The following is a 16,699-nucleotide window of genomic DNA, read 5'->3' as shown; positions in this document are numbered from 1 at the left end:
CTGACACAAGGCCCATGGTAATGGATGCTCAATGTATTTGCATTTCCTCTTCCAATCTGGCCAGAGGTGGGAAGGAAGGGCACAGAAGTACATTTGAGAATGACTGTAACATATAACCTAACACTTTGAATTTGCAGAAAATTATATAAAGCAAATCTAAGAATATTCATGGAATGATCTGAAATAAAGATAACATTTCTGAGTTTCCTGAGATGATAATGAACTCATGAATACTTCATAATTCACAACTGAAGTTGTCTCCAGTGTTTACAAAAAAAGTACTCAATACTATATAGCCATTTAAAAGGATATTTATAGAGTTTTTAAAAACATGAATAAATGTTTGTGTTATAAGTGGAAGACAGCACAACACAAAACTGTAAAAAAATATTTTTAGAGCCTAGACAGCAACACCACTGGTTATTTGGGTCATGGCTTTTTGCTATCTATGTTATCTTTATTTTTCAACTTTTCGACAATAAGAATGTATTATATTTTGTATCCAGAGTTTAAGCAAGGGAGAGACAAAATCAAATGTGCTTAAGAAAGAATCCTCTGGCCCAAAGTCAAGTAGGAATGGGAGTGGCCAGAGTGGAAGGAGAGAAAGAAGGGGAGAAATCCTCCCCCATGGCATTGGCAGAAAGTGCTGAGAATCTGACCAGGGTCCTGGCCCAGAGAACAGTGACAAGGAAATCCCTACAGCGCTGAGCACCAAGGGACCACAGTGCTGCCTCAGGAATTTAAAGCAGGCTCTGCAATAGTACACAACTCTGCAACCTGTAACTTAAGGAAGGCCTGTTCTGTAGTCAACCCACACTCTGCACTGGGTTCGCTCCCACTTGAATTATTTGTGTACGACTATCCCACTAAGAAGGGCATAAGCTCTTTAAGTACAGAATCATTAATTATTGAATTTTTATTCCCCACAGCCAAAATAAAGCTTTGTACATACTGGCCACTCAATATTTGCTGAACTGAAAAAACTCACGAGGCCCAAGGAGAAAAGGGACATGCAACTATAAACTTAGACGTCATATCACAAATTAGTTTAAAAAAAAAACACATTCATAAGCAAAAGGGGCAACAAATCATTTTAGCAATACTATTTTTTATAAAGCACATGAACTACTGCATGAACACCTACTAATTATTAGACACTGTGTGAGCTGTTTTACTGATATTATCTCAAATCCCCACAGTATTACTTTCTTTCTAATAACTTACCCACAGCCACTTGTGAATTAGAACCAGAAGTGGAAACTAACCTCAGCAGATTCTAAAACCTGCATAGTTTGCCCCGTACCATGCTGAATCTAAATTGTAGAATTAAAGAGTTTGGCATTTTACTTACTGAACAGAATATGCTCGGCCAGATTTGCGATCAGCCTTCTTCGTAGGGATTCATCTGTTGCATTTCTGGACTCACTAACGGATGTGTCTCTACCTTCGTCAGCAGCATCACTAGGTCTAAAAATTTTTTGAAAATCAACACACAACCCCACTGTTTTACAAGACAAACGATGTGGGACTATTCTATAAATGAATTAGATACTTGCAATTACTATCTATTTGAAATTTAAACCACAAATAAGAGTATTTCTCTGGGGTTTTTTCCTCTGTAATATACTTTATATTTAATACACTCCCTTGGCCAAAACATGTTATTTAGTTATGACTAAATAATCTGTTGGTACATCACTTCCAAAACCCACTGGCAAAAAGAATGCATAAAGCAAGATGCCTCATTTTAAAACATTTCTGAAAATTCAACACTTCCACATACTAAAGGAAGGGCTTCATATTCAATTTCTCTAAGTTACAATTCAATTTGAATTCTACAAAATTCAAATAGCAAAACTTCTTTATACATTTCACTTATGTACAATATGCATAACCTAATATACTAGCGAAACAAAATTCAGCTCAAACATTCAAAAAGCACAAATCAAATAAGAACTCCTACATGATTCATAAAATCAACAAGATTTTATATGCAAATAATCAAAAACCTCCAAACTAATATGAAAACATGCTATTTCAGTATCCTTTATTAGACCAAGAGAAAAGTTACTGGAGTGAGGAAATGAAAACAGGAAGCCGGACATTCTTAATAAAGTTAACCTACTTTTCTATGCAATGTAAGAAATAACAGATATTTGACAGTTTAGTTAGTTAGTATAAAAAATTTCCACAAATCTTACCTTGAAGGAAGTATAGCTGGTAATAATGCTTGCTCCAGAGAAAGTGGAGCAGACACAGGTCTCTGACTTTGGCTTTCTAAATATTCCTGGTGGGGGAGAAAAAACAACAGGATCATTTACTCTCACTTTCACACCAACATATAAAATATAATTTGATCTTCCAAAGGTTAAGAGGGAGGTGTTTATAAAATGGGCCCCCCTATGGAGCACGGGAAATACTTCCTACATCCTAAACTATCTTCAGAAGTTCAGAATGGTTCATAGAATGTTGTTAAGCATGAAATTTAAGAACTAAAGATATAAAGAACAGAATCGATGCTTAAACAAAATCATTTAAAAATTAAAGGAAAAATTTTAACTTTTCTCACATCTTCATGAAATTATTTGACATTCCCAATACTAATAGTGATAACTGACACAATCATACTTTTTTTTTTTTTTTTTTTGAGACAGAGTCTCACTCTGTTGCCCGGGCTAGAGTGCTGTGGCATCAGCCTAGCTCGTAGCAACCTCAAACTCCTGGGCTCAAGCGATCCTCCTGCCTCAGCCTCCCGAGTAGCTGGGACTACAGGCATGTGCCACCATGCCCGGCTAATTTTTTTTCTATATATATATTTTAATTGTCCAGCTAATTTCTTTCTATTTTTAGTAGAGACGGGGTCTCGCTCTTGCTCAGGTTGGTCTCGAACTCCTGAGCTCAAACAATCCACCCGCCTCGGCCTCCCAGAGTGCTACGATTACAGGTGTGAGCCACCGCGCCCGGCCCTGAAACAATCATGCTTTTTAAAGGAAATCCGGCAACTCAAGGGTCACATAATATTCAAAAGAATCTCAATCCAAAAGCAAATCATAGCAAGATAGAGAAGCTGTGCAATAGTTTAAAAATAAAGAAAAAGAAAGGTGGTAAGAAATGATGAGGTTCCTAAAAGCCAAAAGTCAGAAAGCATCTAGCACAGCAGTTAGAATCTTTTAAAGTTAAGCCAAGAAGTGAAACATAAGAAGAGGCAGGACCTCTGGTCTTTATCCCTGGGTTCCCTACTTCCTCACCCAGCCTTCTCTTTCTCCTTCACTGATTTGAAAATCTTAAGCATTTAAAACGGCAAAAAACTCAAGGACCTGCCAGTCCCAGACTTTCAGTGAAGACGGCGCTACCCCTTGGCACGTGTGGGTGCTGGATTCCACTCACCAGGACACAGCACCATCCTGTCAATTTTACCCAGTTTTAGGGGAGATGTTCTGAAAAATTTCCCCTAATGGCAATTTTAAAACAAAATATAAAATACCAATATATATTATAAAGCACCATGTAAGATTCTCATGAATTTTTTAAAACATAGCAATAAATATTAAGCCTGATTATCTCCCAAAAATAGATACTCGTTCTGCTTTGTCAACAGGCAAATCTGGTAGGAAAAATTTAGGAAACAGCACTCTTGTCATAGTCCTCATTGTATAGGAGAGGAAACTGGCCCCACACAGAGAGGTGCCATGAGAGCCAGCACTAGAGCCCAGATCTTCTGACTCCGGGTCAATGCTCTATTTCACACTCACCTTTAAGGAAAATGGCTGCGCAAAATCCACTCTGACACACCCATAGTTTTTTCGTAACATTCTAATAACGCCTCTTGCTACACTCCAAAGGCTCTCATTCTTCTTAGGTTTGCCCTAAATTATAATAGTGAGAACAACATGGTAAGAAATAAAGCTAATGCATACAAACATTCTGTTACCCAATGAATAACCTTTTCTAATGGAAATTGGACGTTCATCTTGAAAAAGACAATATTGAATGAAGAAGGAAAGTAAGTATTCATCAATTGAGACATGCCAAAAAATGTTCAGTATTCAAAGATGTTAAAAGATGTATCATATCATTGGGAAAGGTAATTCAGTCAGTGAAAAACAAAACATTTAACACTGTTTCATTTAGTACAATATTCATATAATTCACAAAAACACAACTGCAAACTAGTGAAGGATTAAATGGCATAACAGCCTGAAAAACGGTTCTGTGGCTCTCAGATAAAAATAAGACGTCAAAGGGCCACTTACTGAGGTCTGCTGATCACCAGTCTAAATACCAAACATTAGGCAACTGAATGCCAAATCCTGCCTCACGGCAGCCTTTGAGCTGATTATTCATTTGGTAAGCACTTACTGTTTATTATACCCGAGGCACAATGACAAGCCTAACGGACACAAGGACTCAGATGTGACCTCTGAGACACAGGATGAGTAGGGTACACATAGAGGACAGACTCACAACACAAGGAGAAGAGTGCCATGCAATAAAAATCCAACACTTAATTCTAAAGCCCCTGGATATCAAGTGTCTTTGCATGTTTGGAGGTGTAAACTTGAAACAAGTTCCTTGCCCAAGACTTCCACCCTAAATGAGAACAAAACTAAATTCCTCTGGAACACTCAGGCTGCCGATAGGAGTGGTAGGTTGGTAAAACCATTTTGATAAATTGTCTGGTGGTATCTACTAAAGCTGAACATACATTTTCTTCATGATCCATCAGTTCCACTTCTAGGTACGTACCCAACGAAATGAATATACACGGTCATCAAGAGAAATGTACAAGAATGATCATAGCCAAACTTTGTTTCAACAGAACAAACTGTGGTATATTCGTACACTAGAATACTACACAGCCATGAGAATGAACCAACTATAACATAACTACATGTAACAACATGGATGGATCTCGCAAACCACTGCTTGAATGAAGGAAACCAGATGCAAAAAGACCACATACTATATTATTCCATTTACATAAAGTTCAAAAACAGGCAAAACTAATCTGTTCTGTAAAAAGTCAAGATAAGTGGTTATCCTTGAGGAAATAGTGGTATGGGAGACCAAAGGGGGTTTCTAGGGTCCTGGTAATGTTATTCCCTGATCTGGGTGCTGGTTACTTGGGTGTGTTCACTTTGTGATAATGTAAGATGCATGCTTAAGATTTATGCACTCTTTTGTAGGTATTACACTTGTACAAAAAGTTCTCTGAAAAAATTACCACCACTTCTCAAATTAATTTGTAGTTGCTTGCCAACATCACCTTACCTGTTATTCGGACCTAACTTAAAATTTGCACATAAGCAGTAAACCTGGGAAAGAACCAATCACAGATAACCTCCCACAGTAGAAAGAAATGGCAACTCACAAGCAAGTGTTCTCTCATTTCCCAATCCCATGACCAAGGTCTGCACTGATAAATCTAATCATATGATTTCAATCAAGCACCGGAAAACAGCTTATGTGCACTACCAAGCCAGTTGACATAGAATATGAAAGCTACTCACTTTGCCTACCCAGCCGTGTTTCATACAGTGCTTTAAAATTAGGGAGTACCAAACAATTCTTAGTTAACTCTAAATGCAAATCTAAATTCTAAAAGTTAAATCAAAAAGCAAGACTTGAAAAGTGAAGACAATTTTTGTGAAGGCAGTTCCCTTACCAGTTGTTCGCCATTGTAGTGACCCTCGATAATCCGATCATAGGAAATTCCAACAGGTATTATCAAGATGTCTGGAATGGTATTGGTAGACAGGGTATCTACCACAACTGACAAAAGTCCTGCCCGAGCACAGGAGGTTTTTCCACTCCTAGAGCGTGTGCCTTCCAGAAAAATCTCCAAGAATTGCTGCTGTCGAAGTAGTTCAACTATATGCTGGGATATAAAGAGAAAGTAACACATGAATTCAAGACCATTTAACTTAGAATGAGCTTAGAAAAACTAAATCTTAAAAAACAAAAAAAAAACTATAACTTCACTACTGACAAAATACTTTATTCAGACCAATAGTAGCAAAACAGCTCCTCCGATGCTACGTTTTGGTGATTATAAAAAAAATCCTCAAAATCATACCCAAGCAATAATCACTCAGCAACTTTTTAAAAATGTCAGCTCAATCAAGTATCTTTTTCCTTCCACTTTGATAACTAACATAATGGCTTTAAGGATAATTAGAGATCACACATACCCCATTAAGCAAAGCTCTATAGAGAATATCTTTCCGTCCATCTGGTGTTTCATCTAGTCTCCGTCGTATGAAAAAGCCCCCAAGCTTATGGATCAGGGTACTATAAATTCAAGAATGCATGAATTATTTACAAAGAAAAATGTGAAAAGAATATTCAAATTCCAAGTTACTTGAAAACATTTGCCAATTGGATGTGAGCCACATGTGCTGTTTGAGCTGCTAACAATAAAAATGCAGACATTTTTTCATTTTCCATGTTATTGTCATATTTTAGTCATTTACATTATTCATCAGCCTTTGGAATATACTGTATATGATGAAGCTCTATTATAGCTGTTCTAAGCCAAAGAAGTTTGTATGATATATACTCTGTAAAAATGATAGCATAGATTTTAAGAGGATTATGAAACACTTTTAAATTTTAAAACCCTGTACAGGGTCTCAAGACACTGACCCTTAGACATCCTGAAATTTGCCCGTGGCACGTTTACTACAAAATAACGTGATGTTACACAAGTTCCTCAGAGTGAATTTTCTTAAATGATTATTTCCTAGAGAGGGTCCCTGTGAGACAAAGATAATTTTATCCAACTGAAACCAAGCAAAATCATTTTTCTAAAACATGAAACAAAAATTTGTGATATTTGCACATACATAGGCATAAAACAATTATTTTCCCAATCTCATGTCTCTTTCTACAACACTAATGAATTTTGATACGAAGTTGACATTTCCTAGGTCAACCTTTCCAAACTCACAGCCTCTTCCTATTCTTTTCCAATAGAATGATACTAACATTAATATATATTTTTGGTACCCTCTAGTCAGTACAAGGAAGCCACAGTAAGATGTTGCCAAAGCTTAATATCACTCTTTCAGAGTAAAACTCTGCAGAATTAATTCATGAGTGAGATGAGCCATCTGCAAAAATAACGCACCCTGAGAAGTGGTGTATGAATGTGTAGGCTAGGATGTAACAAAAGAAAGCTGCAAATAAATGAGGTTATCTACAGTCTGCTGTGTCTGAAGGAAAGATGAGCTATGCAATGACTGGCATAGAGCTCATGAAAAGGAAAGTTGGATTGTAACAAATTATCAGTGTGTATTAAGCACTTCCAAGAGATCCTAGTTGAGGACCAGACACGGAAGGAATGAGCACATGAGTTATTCTGATTACAAGAAAGGCAAACCATTCGGTTTATAAGACGCAAGCTTTCTCCAGAGCCCCCGATGGAATGAATAGTCCTCCTCACTCTAAGTCTATCCTCACCAGAAACTTTCTCATAACTTTCTAATTCAGCTTCCCAGGTTCCTTGATCCCTAGAGCGTAAACATAGTCTAATCCCCAGAAAAGCATGTCTACCCTGTAGGGTCATATCGCACTGTATTCCAGCTAGCTGTTTGTCTACCTTCCCCATTGGATCATAAGCTACTTGAAGGCAAGGACTACTGTATCTTGTTCACTCTTGTCTAAAGCACTGCTGGGTAAGTATCACTGAGTGCATGAATGAACGGCTTCTCTGCAGTTGGCCACGAGTCTAGTTAGCTACAGAACTCTGAGCCAAGAGACTAGGAAAGAGCTCCTTGTGTTGTGAGGTTGACAACCAGACTTCACAGCACGCAAAGGTGACGAATGCCATCTTGCGAGACTCTACCTGCACAAGCTGTCAGCCCAATTCCTTTCCAGTCTCTTTCCAAATTTCATCCTCCTCTTACCCACTCAGAGAGCTGACCTCAGATGTGCTTTGTGCTTTGAAGTGTGAAACTTCAATTTCCCAAAGCAACTCAACCCATTCCTCACCAATTCCTTGTTACTGATCAGATCCACCACCTGCCTAGTTTTTTAGGTGGTGAACACCTGTGAGTCTTCCTCCCTCTTCTCCCCTCTGTTGAGCCCTATTAAGCTGGACTAGCACTGGGTCTTGTAAATTCAACCTACTAAATATTTTTCAAATCTATGCCCTCCTCTCCAAGAGCACTACTACACTTTTAATTTAAGCCTTCATTAACTTTTGCCTGAACTATTGTAATAGAATCAGAATTGATCTCTTTCTGATCCAGAATAACCTTTCAAAATACAAATCCAAACATGTCATTTTTCAAGTACAGGATAGATTATAAACTATCAGCTTAGAAATTGTTTTGATGTAACTGTCACTACCTATGCAGCTACCAGGTCCAGTCTCTGACCCTTCCTAATGCCTCCGATATTCTAACCTCACCTAATTGTCCACCACTTCCTGACCATACCATGCTTTTAAATCTCTTTGCCTTTGTACATATTATTTCCTCTGAACAGAATGCACTGCATTCCCCTGAAAACCTCCAAAAGACACCTTTCACATTATATTGTACTTCTTACATGGTTCTAGCTCTACTAAATCATGAGGTCAAAGTAACAGGTATGGTTATTCGCATTTACCTTTATACCATACCACGACCGCCATGCCCACCTCACTCCCCGACACATACAACTCCCTACTGCTGAGCCTGGTAAGATAATCTGCCATCTTGCCTTTCTAATTGTCTTTTATCCATTTGATAAATATTGCCTATTAAGTCTAGATATTCATGGTTCACCAAGTATTCCACATAAAATACATAAATAATAGCGATAGTCTCAATGCTTTTTTATACTCCAAATCTTAAACAATAAACATGTATTACTTTTATAATAAAAAAGATCAATGTCATTTTACAATGACATGTATCAAAAGGTACAATAAAAAACCAAAAATTCAAAACACAATCTTTTTAGTACCTTAAATGTCAAAATAAGCTGATCTTACCTGAAGATTGGGATGTTGAGATTATTGCCTGAAGCAATGTATGGCGCTTTGATGTTATGGCAGAAGAGAATGAAAGTGAGCAGCAGATAGTCAATATGGGATCTATGAACTGGTAGAAATATAAGCGGCAAATTCATCTAGTAAAGGGAAAAATGCCAAATTTAAAATTCGAATGTAAAGTTCAATCACATTTTGTAACTTCATCTTTGGTTAGAGTCACTCAAACACTGGCTAATCATTGACTCGATCTTAAAAACATTTTCCAGTAATATGAACTTCTTTCAATTTAACACTTATAGAGCTAAAATCAAGAACTATAACAACAGAAATGAGTTGGGGAAAAAGAATAATGAAAAGTAAACAAGTTGGTCCTATACATATCCCTTCTGCAAAGCAGCACTACTCACATAAAAAGAACATAGGTTTTGGAGTCAAGCTTGGTTTGGTTTGAAATCTGGGGCAAGTTGCTTCTTCTCTGGGATCAGACAATTTATTTCTCTATCTGTGCCTCTATTTCCTCATCTATAAAATAAAGATTGTTCTACCAGATTTTCAGGGTTGCTGCAGGTAACTTACAAAAGGAATCCTGTTTATTGCTGGTAGGTCCTCCCTTACTCCACTTCTCCCCAAATACACAGTTACCCAAGTTATCGCAGATGAGGGAAACCTCCCAAATGGTTGAAATGCATATCAGTATACAAGAGAAAATTTCCAAAAAAAACTCTACACTTCCAAAATCACTCTACAAATGCGAGAAAAATGAAAGGACAGATTCACAGAAATTCTTGCCTCGGTTGCTGCTTTAACCATCTCAAGTTGACCCTTGTGAATCTGAATGTTCCAAAAGAAGCTGTTGAACAGTTTTAGCAGCACCCACCCAGTCAGTCTGAAAGTAAAAACAAAAAAAAATTTTAATGTACATACATATATTTACATATATCAATATATGTAGTTGACTTCTGTCCACTTAAGTTTCTGAACAACCTAAGAGTACTTACTTATAAATTACTTTGTGTGTGCACACATGTGCACTCACCTATCTGAAGTACAGAATCAGAGAACTTTATATATGTGCTACTTATAGAAGTATCCATTTATCGTGAACTAAAATCACATTTCATGCTAATAACACTTTATACTTCAGAGGTGAATGACCAAGGCGAATGAGTATTTAGTGAGCAGAACGACCCCTCTACTGGACACAAACCACTCCCTTTAGGACATGGATACCTAAAACTCGATTCACAACTGTCCAGGAGAGCAGAGGTCAGCAGTAATACACTGGCTGCTCTCAATCAGCATAGAGGAAGGCACCTTCAAGCCTACCACAGTGCTACTTCACATGGAAGTTGAATAAGAACATAAGGAAGACTTGAATTTAACATCGGAATATATTAAAACATCTTTTGGACACTGGAGAGGAAAATCCAATGATTCGGTCCTATTCGCTCAAAACAGGATGACTCTTATTGAAAGCTTCATGCCTTGCCTTTTAATACCTGATCATCGACGGTGAGACAGTGGCAACCATTTCTTGAAGGATCCTTTTGGCTTTCTTTTTCACTCTATTGATGGCTTTTGACTGCTGCTGGGGAGAACCATCAGGGTTCAATTCGGCAGCCACTTCTGCAATTGCCTCTTGCACTCTGGTTTGAAAAGGTAAAGACAGACAAGGTAACTGGCTCTACTCTATGGTCTGTATTCAGTATTTTCCAAACCAAAGCTGTAAAGCACAAAACAAAATGTACATTCTCTTTACTATATGATAAAATGATAGAATAAGCTCAAGTTAGAAGTGCTCTTTCTGGCTGTCTATTAAATATTCAGGATATTATATTCCTAAATCAATGCATCTCTGAGGAATCTGGAGAGCAGACTTAAGAATTTAATTCAAATTCACTGGGTGACAACTGTGTGAATTTCTGTGTTTCAGTTATGCTGTGAGGGACACAAAGTTGCACCGTAGCAGAAGAAAGATAAAGAAGGTTATCCCCTTAGGCATATAATTCAGAAGTATCAAAAAGCCCACTGCCAAAGTAATGTATGATATTTTTTTTGAAGACCTAATTTACTATTGATTTTATTGTGACCCCATTAGTAGAATTATATGTAAAACTCTCTGGGTGGGATCTAAGAGAGACATAAATATTTATAAATTTTTTTCAAATCAAACCAGTAATTTTAAAAAGGCACAGTTCAAGATCAAAACATCACAGCATAGAGCAAAAAGCAGTGACGTAAAAGGAAAAATTTAATCCAGTTTTATAAATCTTCCTCTCGACTTATGGGACAAAGCATGAGGTTAAACCTCCTTAAACCACTCAAGTTTTAGAAACTCATTCAATATTAATCCATAAAACAATAAAATTGCTATTCCCACAGGGCACAGTTCACCAAAATCATCTGTTCCCCTGCCTTTCCTTGGTTTCCTTTGGAGCTTTAACGAGTGGAAATACAAACACGTATTGAGACAGAGTCCCAGAGAAACTACAAGTTACTAAAGGGAATTATTCCCCCTCCCACTCCCAGCCCCCACCCCTGCCTCTGCCCACCTTCACACCAGTGCCCAGCCCTCACCTACTGCTGTTCAGCACGTTTTCAGCCACATTGGTGGCAAACATGCCCTTATGGACATCTCGCTCTTGAACAAAAAGAACATATGAAAGGCGTCTTGCAAGCCATCCCCGGTGCCTGCAACGTGAAGATGAGTTAGCAGAGAAGTACCCTAGGCACATCTAAAACAAGTTGCTTAAATTAAACACCGGTTTTCTGCCCATAATAACAAAGCTTAATGTCGTCTATTCCTGAGATTTAGGGTTCTCCTATAGCACATTATCCTTAGTAGTTCAGGATGCTGTGCAGCCAATTTTATTCATAATTTCTTGCATGTACTCTCAGCTAAAATTAAAATTGGAATTCGTGTATTAATACATGAAAAGGGTTAACTGTGCTGAATAATAAGCCTACTATAAAAACAAAGAAACAATACACCTGACTTTATTAATACCATTAAAAAGGCAAATATGTTGAATGCTATATATATATTAGATATAGATAAGCTATATAGCTTAGAGTTATAGCTATGGGCTATAAAAAGATAAATTTGGAAGTCTTTCCCTACCACGAAGGACTAATTTTTTTAAGATTACAGTTTCTTTCCTAGACACTCACTCACTCTCCAATTGAATTGACAAGGCTGATCATTTGAGAGAAGTCAAGCATGATTGGTCTATGATCTAAATATTTGTACTCTGGGCTCACAAAGCCAGAAGTTCTTTTTTTTCTTCATACTTTTAACATACCTAAGGGATAAGACATATTCCTGTCAGTGAGAGTGACTACGTGCTGTTTAGATGAGGGGACGGAGAGATGGTGTTCAGAGTAAGAACACTACAAACCTTCGTTACGTAATGATGTGAAACCATTTGTAATGATTACGTAATGCAGCACTATCATTTCCTCCATAATGATATAGACAGTAGCAGATTCCAAATATAAATCCATTAACTCTGAAAAGATCCAAAAAGCCCTCAATTGACGAAAACTAATTTGAGAGAGACCTGTTTATGAATCACCTGCTCCTTCATCTCTCCTTCCTGCCATTCTCTTTTTCTTCCTCCTTTCCTTTAACTCAATCTTCTGAAAATGTGCCCAATGTGTTGTATTAATTCTAAACCCTTCCTTCAGCGAACATTTTCAGAAGTACTACTGGAATGTACAAAGTCCAAGTTCTCCATGAAACCCCTTTGCAATTGACTGAAAGCATTGTTTTTATGAGCGTGCGTTTGTGTGAGCAAGACTGTGTAGAAATGTTTAGGCTTTGCTTCATATAACATGTAGAAGGGCTCAATAGCTGCACAGGTAGCTTATTTCACTGAATAGTTTCACACGGCCTAGTCAATACAGCAAATGCTCTTTCTCTTAACTGAAGCCGAGAGCAACAAACAAACCTCTTGGCTTTGTACATAAAATGTCTACTTACACAAAGAAGAGACTCTAGGAGACCTTTTTCTTAGGAGCTTAATCATGTCAACCAAAAAAAGGAAAAAAAGTAAAAAAAAAAAAAAAAAAAAAAATCAATGGACCAGAGTCTCATCTCATCTCCTTTAAACCAAAGAGAGAGAGAGAGAGAATAGGAACCTGGGAATGGGAAAAATGTATCCCATGTCTTTGACTTTAGTTTTTTTTTTAAAAAATTTACCACATATGCACATATTATCATTCTCATACGTGATCTCATCATCAAATTATGAGAGGTAGCATCAGAAAAGTTTCAACTTTAGGTATTTGACTTCTTCAATCAATTTTTCATAGAATTTCAAGTATTTCTCATCAGCTAAGCCTTCCCGCTTATCACTCCAGGCATCTACTCTCCGAATTACAAGGACTGGCAGCATTTTTGGCTACTGTTTCTCCTGCCTCACAGACATTCACACGGCCTTCCAACCCTCCTTCCTTGTCCCCTAGCCTGGATTCACATAAAACAAAGGCCCTTTTCTCTCACTCTGGTACCTAGTAGCCCATCCCCAAATGCCTGGAATTTGGAAGTAAAAATTCTAAGAAAAGTCTTGGGTGAATAATAAATCAAAGAACATTTGCTCAATAGAGAAAAATATCTTCTATACCCTTAAGGTCTTAGATTTTAGTCAGATTTTAATCAGGTATACTTTTTTTAAGTATAAAATAGTCATAATAGATCCTAAGACATTCAAACCCGCATGTCCCCTCAGACAAATATTTCCCACATTTTGGCACACTTCATTATGGAAAATCAGTATATGAATAAAGTCAAAGAGCGCTACAAGTGACATCTACACTCCCATGAAAATGTTTATAATTTCAGCCGTGGTAATGGTAATAGGTTTCTCTGGTGGCTGTACTGCTTCCAATTTTTGGATAAAGCCTCTTATGTCAGAAGCTCACATTCTATTAACTGTCAAAAACATAAAGAAATTCATCTTAAAGTATATTAATTGATTATTATGGAGTCATCCTTTTTAGATTTATTAGAAGCAGAAGAAATTTCTTTTTACCTTGTGTGAGTTTCATTGATATAAATAACATTCCGCAAACCCAGAGACGGGATACTGGGGTTGAAAAATTTATCCTACATAAAACAAAGTAAATGTAGACATAAATACACAACTGGATTGACGGCGAAGATCTCACATCATTCGTTCTCAACGACTTTAAAAATTCAAGCATAAAGTTAGGCATTGCTTCAAAAATCTAAGTGATGAAGAAAAAACATGTTTTACTGAGAAGTACTTTTCAGCCTTCAAAAAAAGTTACAAACTCGAAATTAATCCTTAAAACCTTAAAGTCAAAGGAAATATATGAAGGAAATTGAGGAGGAAAGAGATTAAAAAAAAAATCAAAGGAAATAGTGTTTCTCCCCTTCCTGCCCCACTCCTCATCTCCACAGTGAAAGAGCTGAAGCTGTAGGAATGTCAGAGATTTCAGTATTCCCAAAATACAAAAAGACTACGCTAAGTACCATGCAATTATTGTTAAATTACTAAATCTCCCAATAATCCTGACACAAAAGAATTATTATCTTCATTTTATAGGTGAGAAAATTGAGGCTTACAGGGGTTTAGGAGTCCATCTCAGATCTTGCTCCAAAGAGTACGGTCTTTCTATTCCCCTAAAATAACTGTCTACTTAATGAGAAAATGTTCAGGTACCCCCCTGTACAGGTGATCTTGAAAGATAACGCAGAGAACAGAGAAAATCTATAGCTTTATCCATGTGGGCAAAAGATAACTGTTCCACAAATACATGCTGGAAAAAATATAATGTACCCTCAATAAAAGATGTAAAAATACTTTTTTTAATTTTTCAGAGTCTCACTCCGTTGCCCTGAGTAGAGTGCCATGGCGTCAGCCTAGCTCACAGCAACCTCAAACTCCTGGGCTCAAGCAATCCTTCTGCCTCAGCCTCCTGCGTAGCTGGGACTATAGGCGCTTGCCACCATGTCTGACTAATTTTTTGTTTCTATTTTTAGTTGCTCTGCTAATTTTTCTATTTTTAGTAGAGACTGGGTCTCACTCTTGCTCAGGCTGTTCTTGAACTCCTAAGCTCTAGCGATCCTCCTGCCTTGTCCTCCCAGAGTGCTAGGATTACAGGCATGAGCCACTGCACTTGGCCTAATATAAAAATACTTAAGTGAAATCTCCTTAAAGAAAAGGAAAATAGAATTTCAGAGAAAGGATAACAAATATCAAAAAGTTACTATAAAAATATTTTTTAACAAATTTTTTTTTGGTAGCTATAGGGTTGCTTTGGCTGGTCTCAAATTCCTAGACTCAAGTGATCCTCCAGTCTCAGCCTCCCAAAGTGCTGGGATTACAGGCGTGCGCCATCACACCCAGTCTAAACAAATTATTTTAATGAACATGCCATGGAAGAAATTCAAGATCAAGTTCAGCTTCATCAGGTACTATATTTAAGCAAAACTCAATTCTCTGTTACTCTATCTATCCCTACTCCAAACCATCATAATCACCAAATAATTTCCTATATGTCCTCTGACTTAAGAATACATTGTAGTTAAGGTATTATTTTGAATGAGCATCAAAAATTAGAATTAGATGAGATGCCAGATCTAAAAAGAAAAGCCACATGACCTTCTAATTAAATCTTTATTTCTGCTGACCTATTAATCTAAACTGTCCTTACTCCTAGACTAGAAATTTCCACAATCCTTCAATTTTATTAATACCAAGTTCTTGCAACAAGGCACTTGTGGTTTAAGAGAAGCAGTATTTATAACAAAACATTCTTGAGCAGACCTGAACATTTAACATAAACTGCTTGGATTCCACAATATTTTCTCCCACGTTAAAAAATCCCTTTATGTCAGACTCAGAATTCTACTTCCTGCCAAGCCAAACCTGAGTAAAAAATTCTCACAGCACAGTTAACTATTCACCCAGGTTTTAAGCAACCTCTACAAATGGCAGGCACTTAAATGGCAGAATTTCTACATTCTAGTAACTAGTCCATCCCAGGGAGAGTTTAACATCCAGATATACCTTTTAAAAGGTAACTCTACTGCCTTAGAACACTGCCACATGAAATCCGACATTCCTGTGCTCACTCATCCCTCGCTGCCACTGCCCTCAGAGGCATACCTCTCACCTAAGCAACTCTCTTCTTAAATACTAACTATACCACAATGTGGAAGATATTGCAAGGCTTGTGTTTCTTCACCAAAATACAAATAACAAACCCATACACACTCATTCTGAAATCTTCATTTAACACTGACATTTCAGTGACCATCACAAAGTCAAAACACCCAAGGAACAGAAATTTAGCAAAAACTAAGAGTAAAGTCGCTGCTTTAACTTCTTATTCTGACCTATTTTCTCTCTCTCTCTCTCTCTCTCTCTCTCTCGCTCTCTGTCTCTCTCTCTCTCTCATCTTGCTAGGATTTTACTGTTAAATGCTAAACTTCAACACCCAGAAGGTACATGAAAGGTTCCCACCCACTCTTTGGAAGAGTTAACTGAAAGTAAGATCTACTCTCCCCCTAAAATCATATTAAAACTACAAAAGAACTAGAATATTACCTAGTATCAGTTATGGGACCAGTATTTACTGAATAAACGAATGAAAAGAAAAATTGAGTTGACATCTTTATCTGGAATATTTGATTTATAAACGTGGGCCTCAGTTCTAAAAAGTGAATTAAGACTAAGCTCCAGGCACGGT

The 16,699-nt window shown here is 37.2% G+C and overlaps 1 protein-coding gene across 1 annotated transcript in view; it reads right to left on the bottom strand.

The window, feature by feature from the left end:
• GPAM (glycerol-3-phosphate acyltransferase, mitochondrial) overlaps positions 1–16,699 on the bottom strand; it is a 61,574-nt gene that overhangs the window by 11,892 nt on the left and 32,983 nt on the right. The window contains exons 4-13 of the mRNA XM_012663881.1: positions 14,014–14,087; positions 11,558–11,671; positions 10,480–10,626; positions 9,770–9,866; positions 8,981–9,117; positions 6,192–6,291; positions 5,666–5,878; positions 3,753–3,866; positions 2,202–2,287; positions 1,352–1,467 (exon numbers count right to left, since the gene is read on the bottom strand). Coding sequence (XP_012519335.1) covers positions 1,352–1,467; positions 2,202–2,287; positions 3,753–3,866; positions 5,666–5,878; positions 6,192–6,291; positions 8,981–9,117; positions 9,770–9,866; positions 10,480–10,626; positions 11,558–11,671; positions 14,014–14,087 — 1,198 coding nt within the window. The remainder of the gene's footprint in view (positions 1–1,351; positions 1,468–2,201; positions 2,288–3,752; positions 3,867–5,665; positions 5,879–6,191; positions 6,292–8,980; positions 9,118–9,769; positions 9,867–10,479; positions 10,627–11,557; positions 11,672–14,013; positions 14,088–16,699) is intronic.

This window comes from Propithecus coquereli, unplaced genomic scaffold (genome assembly GCF_000956105.1).
Source record: "Propithecus coquereli isolate 6110/MARCELLA unplaced genomic scaffold, Pcoq_1.0 Scaffold84, whole genome shotgun sequence".
NCBI classification, from domain to species: Eukaryota; Metazoa; Chordata; class Mammalia; order Primates; family Indriidae; genus Propithecus; species Propithecus coquereli.
The sequence above is the reverse complement of the archived record's forward strand: the minus strand, read 5'-3'. Positions and strand labels throughout refer to the sequence as shown.